This window comes from Gavialis gangeticus, unplaced genomic scaffold (genome assembly GCF_001723915.1).
Source record: "Gavialis gangeticus isolate Ggan-Ray unplaced genomic scaffold, GavGan_comp1, whole genome shotgun sequence".
Taxonomy (NCBI): Eukaryota; Metazoa; Chordata; order Crocodylia; family Gavialidae; genus Gavialis; species Gavialis gangeticus.
Genome location: NW_017729024.1, coordinates 83,487,600 through 83,498,841, shown reverse-complemented (window position 1 = coordinate 83,498,841; position 11,242 = coordinate 83,487,600). Strand labels below are relative to the sequence as shown.

Here is an 11,242-nt window from a genome sequence, read left to right as displayed (position 1 = left end):
CAATCGTGCAAGTCATTTCATGTATTCCAAATTTCACCAGTAGGATTGCTGGCCTAATCCACCTACTAAAGTCCAACGGAAGTTCTTCCTCTCAAACAAGATGTTCCCAAGGCAGAGGTATAGTTATTTGTCTGTTAAATTGCCCACCCAAAAACTTAACTTCTTATTCACATTTCCCCACACTTCTAAGTATATCTTTCCCATCCTAACCCCTATGCCATGGGACTTCACAGGTTAGAAAAGATTTTCATAGATTTCATAGACACCAGGGCTGGAAGGGACCTCAGAAGATCGTCGAGTACAGCCCCCCACCCAAAGGGCAGGAAGTCATCTGGGGTCATAGGATCCCAGCAAGATAAGCATCCAATTTACTCTTGAGATTGCATAAAACATGTGTATACTATAGTACTGCCCCAACAATTCAATTAATTTTCTTAGTGAAAGGAATTGTACATTTCTGGATAACTGCAGCAGGCAGTCCCTATATATTTTAGAACAATTCTCTTTGCCAATCGTCTTAATAAACAAATCTACTACCACTTGCTAACACCTGCTGCAGAGAAACAAGGTCTGTATTAAAATTAAAAACAGCTTAATTCTGAAAAAAATCCCACAGAGACCAAAAGTAAGTTTTCACAAATACATTTAATACTCAGAATAGTGTTTGTTCATTTACAACACAAGCAGTTAAGAAGCCAAAAAGGCTAGCTCGTACATACTACATGTAGTGACACTTTAAAGGCTGAGGGGCAAAGTAAATTGGCCTGGTAAGGCTGGGGGTTAAAAAAGTAGCTCATGAAAACAGAATGGAGAGTAGAGAACACAATGCTCAAAGGCTGGTGAAAAGAAGTAGTGTTGGGCAGGTGGGAATGGTCCTAGGGATATGACTGGCAGAGTGAGCCCCTGGAGGCAGTCACATGGAGGTGAGCCGACTCAGAAAAATGGCATGGTAGGCAATGCTTACAGTGGAGTTGAACCAGAAGAATGTAAACTAGCCTGCCTGCACAGGTCACGGAAAGCATGAAGAAGGGAGGGTTTGTAGAATAAGCCTGCAATAACAGGTCTGGTAGCCAGGTTGTAGTAAACTTATATGGTGAGAGAGAAAGCCATTCCTCTTTCTCTTCCTTTCAGCTTCACGCATTGTTTCTTGCAAACAAGCTTCTTTAAATGTGATGGATCTGAAAAAGTAAACCAAAAACTAATTGCCCACTCTGTCCTTGACACTGTTTATAGCCTTTATACATGATTATGACTGCATACTATACAGAGAAAAAATACCACCTTGCTAATGATTAGATACACTTAACTATGCATCTAACTGATAGCTGTCTTAGGTAGTGTATCTAACTTATAGCTAGGGACCTATCTAAATTGCGGTTTCACGGAAACCACAAAATCCACAAAAAACCCTTTAAAAAAAGTTATTAAGTCTTCACCTACCAGGTGGGCCTTGCAGCCCTCTTGGGAAGGGAAGGTACCAGCTGGCAGGTCAGCACAAAGGGAGCAGCAGACAAGATGGTGGCTGCCTCTTCACTTCCTCCTCACTGGGGCCTCTCCACCAATCAGCACTGAGGGGTAGGGTAAGACTAAGGGCAGCCAGCAGTCAAGTTGGCAGCTTCCCCCTTGTCCCTTCTCTCCCCTGGGGCCTCTCCACCAATCAGTGATGAGGGGCGGGGCCTCCGCTAATGACCACTGAAGGGCAGGGCCATCACAAAATGCCTGCAAAATGGGCTCTTCATGTTAGGACAAAGCCACAAAACTGGTTTTGTCTTGCTGCAAGTTAAGTAGATCCCTGCTCATAGCTAGTGTATCTAACTCATAGCTAGATACATATCAAATGACCCAATAGTAAGGGCAGTGGTATTGCTGCTCTTGAAACCTCTGTCTTAGGCATGGCTGAGACACTGCCCCAGCATAGGATACTCCCAGACTGGCTTCACCATCACATTTCTGAGGTCATCATGGTTTAGCCATGACAATTTCAGCATGCAAGGAAGTGAAGTGGTTAGCCCTCTGTATGGCTGCCTTTGCTTCCCCATTCTGAATGACCAAGTACCAGTTTACACCTGGGTCAAGAGCAGTGTTTTGTCCCCCTGCAGGTCCAGATACAAGAATTCAAGGCCCTTCTGGATTTGGGCCAAAAGCTGCCTACAGTTTGCCCCTCAAGGGCATCATGAAAATAATGTCGACATATCCTTAGCCATGCCTTTGTTCCCCTCACAGAGAATAGAATAAAAGCGTGAGGAATGGATTGGCCATTTTTTCTCATTAATATAGAGCTGCCATATTTTAGTTAAATTAACCCACGTACTAATTAACATATCGCTATTAAAAATCCATTAAAAAGTAGATGCTGAATATATAAAGCATATATAATCTTTTTCTTGTAATATTTTCATGTTGCTTTCTGGATGTATGTGGGGAGATGAAAATCATTCCTCATCAGTATCTTCTACTTTATTGAGTACATGTATCTAGTACTGTAAATCACTAAATACCCAAATACTATACATGATTACTGGTACATATTAGTAGTGGGCACTATTTCCATACTGAGCACATTTCTGGTTGTGAAGCTCATGAACAATAAATTACTACAGCACTTTATACTAATAGGAATCTTCAGACTTCAATTGGAGGTTCACAAAATACTTAAAGAGCATTATTGCCCCAAATGTGGCCTTTTAACTGGAAACCTGAGTAGTGAGTAGTCAAGAGCTGCACTGCCCATGAGGAGTACACATAAGCAGAGCAAATTGTCTGCCCTAGTCTGTTGTTACAGATTATGAGTATAGCCCTATCTATGGTTTGCTGTCCTCCCTTGAGAGGAAAGCAGCAGTGAGCAGTCCTGGCATTCCTCATAGATCAGCAACTGCACAGCTATGAAAGGAAGAGAAGCTTCTTATACAAGAGCAGGCAAGGGGTCCTTGGCAAGCTGTGCAGAATTTCCAATCGGTCTATTCAAATCCTCTATACCACTATCCCAATTTCAAAAGCTGTGGTACAGAAACTACTGGTGACTCTCTATGGCACTTTCCAAGCAAAAGGGGTGAGGAAGAGGAGACAAGATTGGGAACATGTATAGGATGTGTTGCGTAGCATATGTTACCTAACTTTCTTCATAAGCTATAATGGAACCATTCTTCTCTTCCAATGGCTTTCTCTTGGGGATCCTTGTTGATAATGAGTTTCTGCAAAGAAGATAAATACAGTTTAAAGAAATACTGCATCTAGTGAGCATCCACATAAATTAATGGTGGACCTGAGGCCAGTTCTGAAACATGGGAGAAAAAGTGCACACTTAAACTTTTGATTTAGTTCCTTGTAAAGGTAGGCTCCATCTAAAAAGTTTCAGTCAGGATCTAGTTTCAAATTGTTCAGCCCCAGGAAGTTCAGGGAGGGGATTAGTATCAGGGGATTGGATTCAGGCCCATCACTAATACATGTTATTTCAATCCTGTGATCTACATACTATTAACAGAACATGCAACACAATGTTTCACTCAGCATGGTGAGGTATGATTTTCAGCTGTTGCATGCATTAAAGAAATTGAGTTCAATTAGATAACAACAACACTGAGCATGCAAGCCTTGTACTTCAGATACCTATAGTAGGACAAACTGCATGCAACATAATTATAATTCTGTTTAATGTATAATACACTCAAGCATGCAACAGTAGCTGAGACTCATAATATAAAGAGACTAAATGATGAGCATACAGATGTGGACATTGATGTATTAGATGAACTGTAAACACTCCATGTGTTGCAAAAATATTTTTACCTGATTTTTTTAAATAAAAATGTTTGACACAAATAGGCTGGCCACAAAACTTTAAAGGCCCCTTTTAGTGGTGATGGTGGAGAGTGCCATGGTGTATTCAGGACCAGCTGCCAGCTGCTTTTAGTTCAGTTATCTAGCCTGCTCCTCTTCTTGGTTGAAACTGATTTTTTTCTGTTTATCTCAGGCAAATTAACATACTTCATGGGTGCCAAGAATTCCCTTGGATTGTTATTGATGCACTTTATGAAGTCAACTGCCTTTTATTTTACTATGATTCACACTTGCTGACACTTTTGCTTGAATATCCATTTATCAGTTCAAAGATTCACATGAACATTGTGAAAGAAAAAGGAGAGTACAAGTGACCAATACTGCTCTAGTTCTCTTGCTCAAGTAAAAGCTGAGAGCTTCGAATTCCACAGTGATGAAGGAAAAAACACTCATAATTACCCACTCATTTCTCTCTAAGCCACATCCAGGAACAGAATTTTTCTGGGTAGCACTATGGCTCTCAGTACCCTACTAACAGCATGGTGAAGGGATTCACCCATTCACTGACTTCACTTAACAGGAAAAGTTAATTTGTTATTAAAAAATTAATAGTTACATGTGTAAAAATTGTGGAGGGAACAATTTAAGGGTCAGAACATAACGCACCAAATAAAGTAATGTGAAATAGCAGAAGTATTCTACAGGGAACCCCAACAAGAGAAGAAATCCCCGTAAATCAGTGGTTTTCAACCTTTTTTTCATTTGTGGACCGCTAAAGAATTTTGAATCAAGGTGCAGACTCCTTTGAATTGTAGGTGTGAGTATTCACATACTTTTGATTGATCATAGTCATCTCTTGTGGACCCCTCAGACATAGTCTATGGACCCCCAGGTTGAAGACCACTGCCCTAAATGAATCGTCTTTAACCTGGGGTTTCACGCCAGGTCCTATAATCACTGTCAGAATTTTACATGTGTGTTTTGTTCCTACTTGTACCTGGACCTAGCTGTCTAACTATCTGATTAATAATAAAGATGATATTTTAAGTGATCTAGGATATCTAATTCCCACCTAGTTCCCATGCTTTCTAATGAAATTCCAGTATCTAATTGCATTAGACAGCTTTGAAAATCTTAGTCATATTATTAATAGTTTTCATTTCTATAGTACTTTCTATCAAAGGATTTAAGTGCAGTTTATAATTATTAATTTAATTAGTCTCACAACCCTATGAGATTCAAAGAGATGGCGTGGCTTGTCCAAGGTGATGCAAGAAAGTCCACAGCAGAGCCAGAGCCTCCTGACTCAGCTCTGTGAGTCTACTTTTGACAAGGCTACTTTTTGACCCTAAAGATGAACAGAAACATCAAGTGAATTAGAAGTCTGTTTTTCTTCCACTAAACAATATAGATGATCAAATATATGGTATTATCCAAAACTTTTCTCTCCCTCCCAACCCCCAAATCATGTTATTTTAAATATGCCATCATTGGGTAACACATTCAGCTATCAATTTTTGAGGCTTTTGAATTTTGAAATTTTTCGCAGCTCTGTAGGGTACAGAGAAAAGTAGCAAAAAAAACACACACAAAAATGACAATTCCTGACTTGGCAGGCATAACACGACAGCACATATAATGTTTAGTAAATTATGAAGGGAAAGGTAGAGAGGATTTTATACAGATTGGATGTGTCTACATGTGCATTTACATCACATTAAATTTACTGCAGCACAAATAGGTGGCATCTACACGTGCAGGCATTAAGGTGTATTAATGCTGCGCATGGTCTGATTTGGGACTAAAGTTAGTCCCAAGTCAATCCACACACACACAGTGTTACTGTGCAGTAACTAATCGGGCATAAATTTGATACCTGCATGATGCAGGTATCAAATTTATGCACAAATCAGCTTAAGTCACCATAGTTACTGTGCAGTATGGGCATGCACATGTATATGCGCATCCATATTGCACAGTAATTTAGGTTACTGTGCAGTAAATGTGCATGTGTAGATGTGCCCATTATGACTAAAACATAGAAGTACTACAATTAGAGTAAATACAGGTTATTGGAGGTTTGGTGTTTGATTTGTAACTAAAGGCAGAGTAAAGCAGTCAGGGCATGATAATTTGCTGAAGGGAATTACATGATTCCCTTCTATAACATGGATCTGATCTTGATCGTTTCTGGTTCTATGCATATGTATATGTCAACATTCCTATACAAATGCCAGTGAGTGACCATGAAGACTGAAGCTCAGATATCTGTATTTTGGGAAATATGATTCCTTAATAAGAAATAGGCTTGTATGTGAGAAACTAAATGACCAGATGAGGCACAGGTTGTTGTAGGCTCCTGTATGGACATTAATCCAAGCCATTAGGTATTTTGAGGATGAGTGGAATGAGCAAAATGAAAGTTCAGAATTTAGTGACTGCTTTAAAGTTCATCCAAAGGCTCTCATGACTTTGGCTGGCTTTGGATTAGGCTCTAAGAGATCACAATGAGGCATTTGCATATGTAGCATCATTTTTTTTTTAAATATCAGAAAACTATAATCGCAAATGGCAATCAAAACAGGAAAATAAGTCAGTATTTTGTTCCTTGATGACATTTTCTGTGTTCCACATATGGTCAATGGCACAAGAAAATGCCCAGCATGTTGTTAAATATGCCTTACTTCAATGAAAAAAACCAGAAGTACATTTTCACAATTAAAGCCAAAAGCATCCACAAATTCAGAAAGCAAAATAGACATAACATTCCCTAGGTGTCAATGATGTTGCTTTAGATCAGCAAGTATGGCTCAGTATTAATGCCAGAGTCGGGTCTTAAAACTTGTTAATAAAGAAGAATGCAAGCAAAAAATGTACAGAAAAAAACAGTGACAAAAATTAAAGCAAGGTTTGGTTAATATTCACATAAAGAAACCTGGCGTGCTTAATTATAATAAGCCATTCTGAACTATTATAAACTAATATCATTTATGCTTCCAAAAGGTAAATCAAAATGTGCCGCCTGGGTTAGAACTAAAACCATTTTTATGATGGTAAAAAAACAGATGATAAGTCAGTTAAAAAGATTCTCATTATGAATATACTTATCTTTTAAAAGAGAATGGTATGAATCTGATACCTGTTCTGGCTGGGTTCCTTGGAAGATCTAAGACATTCACTCATAAATGCAAAATACCACTGGGTCAAATATCTGAACATTACATTATATATTTTTTCTTCTTCAGTTATAAGCTTGGCTATTTGGATACAATCCAAAGAGTTAACTATGTACATTTATTGGCAGAAAGTCTTACCTTGTAATCTGTGTTCTAGTATTGAAGTCAAGAGATCTCATTGAGCGTAAGACCTCTATGCACCCCAAGTACTGTAGGGAGAAAGAAACAGTTGTAGCATATGTATTATAAGCACTGTTGAGTTCTAGGAAGAAATACAATTAATCAATAAACATTATTGTACAGTCTTTGTTTTACATCTGTTTTTTCTTGCTTGTAACCTGGATTTTCATTACTATATTCTAGGTCAAAGTATTATTCCATATCCACTACATTTCAGTTAACATTCTGGTACATATCTAGTCATTGTAATACATAATTCATAATGTAGTCCTGTTCTTTTGAGTATTTCATTCACATTAATAATACCTTTTTCAAGTTTGTATATATTCAAAGGACAAAACACAAAAAGGTAGTTGTGCCAAAATATGCCAATACATAATCACATCTAACTTCACATTATAATATACTGATCTATATATTATGGGCCAGATCTTTCAAAAGTCAGGTACACAGCTGCATGCAACCGCATGTCTATTCACATATTGTATGGATGATTGGATAGATAGAAATAGTTATTTGCACATATGCCTTTCCCTGGACTCTTAAGTACCTATGTGAGGCAAAGTGTTTTTGATGATATTTTATTGGACCAACTATATTTGGGACAGATGTTAGCCAAGCTTTCAGGAACAGATGTTTAAAAAAAAAAACCCAAAAATGCACTTTACCAGAAGAAGCAGAGAGTTATTTCAACCTGGCTCCACAGCATCTGTATTGATCAGGTGCTTCAGTGGAGCTTTTTGGCACTTTTATCTAAAACTGGTTCAATCAGCTATTCGATAAAAGTGCCAAAAAGCCCCACTAAGGTGCCTGATCTATATAGACATTGGGCAAGCGGGGTTCAAATAAAACAATGCCTTTTCTGGGCATGTGCTTGGGCTTGGCGCAGGAGCACACAAAGTTTAAAGTAAAGCACTGTTTTGGTTTTTTTACATCTGTAAGCAGCCAAAGTGACATTCTTCAGGTCTAGGAAAGTAGCGTGCCTGTGGGTCTGAAAGCAAGTCTTACATCTCTTCCAACTATGAAGTTGGACCCTTAAAAGATAGATACTACCAAAAAGAATATTTCCTGGACCATCATGGCTACAACACACCAACCCTACAACTTCTTAGATATGGTTCTTTAAAAAATAGTTTTTTAGAAGACATAAAAAGCAACATGATCCTTTAATCAGCTGGTTGTTACTTCAGTAAAGAAAATCCCAGAGAGGACATGTGGACCATCATCATCCATTATTCTAAAGATAATCTTGCAAAATTAGAAATACTTTGGTCAGGCAAAGTCTAGCACTTGGATGTCTGAATGCAATCTGTCTTACTGTTACAAGTAAATACTTCTATTTAATACTGTTACTGAAAAAAGATCATATTAAAAATGTGCTAAGAAATGATCATTCCTAGCAATTACTTTGATAGAAATATATATATATATATAGAGAGAGAGAGAGAGAGAGAGAGACTGATTTTTCAAAAAGCCAAACAACCGTGTAATTGCACATGAAGATATTTACACCTTACTATAACCTATATTATGTGTTTCTTGGTAAATGTAAGTACCCAGTTAGACATAAATGCCCTAGTTCTCTATTTCTCTGTTGGTTCAAATTCATGCACAAGGGGAAGAGTAGGTATAGCAGAACCCCAGTCTATCACATCTCTCAAAGCACCCTTTGCTCCATCAGGAGTGAAAGACTGGTAAATATAGGAGCTGGCTGTTACCTCTGGCAGGACCTCACAAGTGGAAATTCCTTCTACACAAGGGAAGAATGAGAGGAAATTTCCCAATTGCAAAGTCATTTCCCAAAAAAGGACACTATGGGACCAGTCTCCAGTCTGCTGAGGCCACAGTTCACTATTTGCAGGTACAAACATTTGTCATGTACAATCTGCAGTAATTGTGTGTGCACACTACATGTACAATTACTCACCAGATCTTTTGACAGTCAGGCCCCATGAAGCACATAGATAAAGAGGGAGAGTTATAGACAAAGGGCCCATTACTTCACTGTTTCTTACATCAATGTAACTCCAATGAAGACAAAAGAACTATGCTGATCTCAAACTGCTGCTGCAACAGAGTGAAGATTCAAGCCCGCATTTTTGCATTATGGATTGGTAGCTGTCCAGAAGTCTCATCAGGGAAAAAAATTATACTGAATTTATGAGATTTTAATTAAAAAATTATTTTGTTGCTGAAAAGCCTGATAAAATAAATAGCAAACTATTTTTATGGGTTGTTTTTGTAAGTCCAGCATAATTTATTACAGTATATTGTTTATCCCTATCAAATGTTATTGGAATCACTGAAGCTCTGAGTAAAATAAAATGAGAAAGTAACTAACTACTTTTAGTTAATTTGCTCATGTGCACCATAAGAAACTAGTCTCTGGGTTAGGTTTGTTTTAAAATCTATTTTCTATTCCTTTGAAATTCCCCTGCACCTCACTTCTGGGATTTTGAAGAGTTCGTAAAATCATAATGCAGAAAATCCCATGTACAGTGATTATTGCATCGGGGGCCAAATTTTCATACTGTAAGTTAAAATATATTTGGGAGACCAGCTGCATGTGTGTACAGATTGAACTACATTTTGCATGCACAAATATGGCATGAACAGTCAGGAACTTACTGCAAAATTTTCAGACTTCAGTGCAAAATATTAAGTTGCTAAATCTATATTTAGCCACCTCTAAGGTAGGCTGTTTCAATGAGGCCAAAGCATCCACTGACTCAACAGAATCGGCTGAAGTTATGCCAACAGACACCTGTGAAAGATCTTTGTCATGTTGTCTGTGCTTAATAGTCTTACCTCAGTGATGGTTTGATGATTCATTTGCTCTTATATTTATTTCATTTTGGATTTTTTTTTCATGTGATAGTATGTAATTTTTTTAAAGACAGCTAGGTGATACAGGGCACATCTACATGTGACACTTTAATACTCCTTAGCCTAAGCTAATGTACAATTAAGGGCACACATCTGCACATGCATGCCCGTAATGCACATTAAAATGGTGAATTTAGGCTATTGGTGCCTAAATTTGATAATTGCAAATGCCAGTATCAAATTTAGGTGTAAATAATTAAAGTGTGTCAATGAACATGTAGATGTGTTAAAGTGCATTAATGCTGTCCCAAGTCAGTCCACACACAGCACTAATGTGCTTTAAGGCCTGCACATGTAGACACCTGCCTAAATTTGCTTAATGCACATTAAGTTAATGTGCATTAAATTTAGGCATGCTTAAATGCACGTGTAGACATGCCCACAGTGTATTTGGTATTGAAGTACTTGGTTTCTATTAGCCATATTAATAACTTGGTAGTGATACATTCTTTAATTCCACTACTTCCTTCTTGTAGCTACATTCAGCATGAGATCATTAATTTGCTGTAATTAAGAAGTTGTACTATATTGAAAATTGCATGGAATTATTTAGAGCCAAACTCAGAGAGGTAAGTTTATGAGTGACATGTATATACACATCCACTAAACAAATAGTAATGATAAAAATGTACATAAATTTAATGGAACTGATTTTTTTATCTTCCAAAAATTATCCCTCATTTTATACACGTTCTATGCAATAGTTGTTATACTGTGGGTTTCATAGTTTCATAGTAGCTAGGGTCAGGAGGGACCTGAACAGATCATCTAGCCTGACGCCCTGCCACAGGCAGGAATGAATGCTGGGTTCACAAGACCCCAGACAGGTGATCATCCAACCTCCTCTTGAATTTGCCCAAGGTAGGGGCGAGGACCACTTCCCTGGGAAGTTGGTTCCAGATTTTGGCCACCCTAACTGTAAAATATTACCTTCTGATCTCTAACCTGAACCTATTCTCCATCAGCTTATTACCATTGTTACTCGTCACCCCAGGTGGTGCTGGGGAGAAAAGGGCTCTACCTATTTGCTGTTGATCTCTCCTGATGAGTTTGTAGGCAGCCACCAGGTCCACCCTCAGCCTCCTCTTGCTGAGGCTGAACAGGTTCTGGTCCCTCAGTCTGTCCTCATAGGGCCTATCCTGCTGCCCTCTCACCAAGCGGGTGCCTTCCTCTGAACCCTCTCCAGGCTGGCCACAATCCTTTTGAAGTGCAGCGCCCAGTAC

The 11,242-nt window shown here is 38.4% G+C and overlaps 1 protein-coding gene and 1 long non-coding RNA gene across 2 annotated transcripts in view; both read right to left on the bottom strand.

Moving 5' to 3' along the window:
* SHC3 (SHC adaptor protein 3) overlaps positions 1 to 11,242 on the bottom strand; it is a 112,361-nt gene that overhangs the window by 64,087 nt on the left and 37,032 nt on the right. The window contains exon 2 of the mRNA XM_019517315.1: positions 7,092 to 7,162. Within this exon, the coding sequence (XP_019372860.1) occupies positions 7,092 to 7,162 (71 nt within the window). The remainder of the gene's footprint in view (positions 1 to 7,091; positions 7,163 to 11,242) is intronic.
* LOC109297522 lies at positions 627 to 3,780 on the bottom strand. The gene is made up of 2 exons (XR_002097339.1): positions 3,110 to 3,780; positions 627 to 1,178 (listed from the first exon to the last, which is right to left on the bottom strand). It is a non-coding gene; the product is annotated as an uncharacterized LOC109297522 (long non-coding RNA).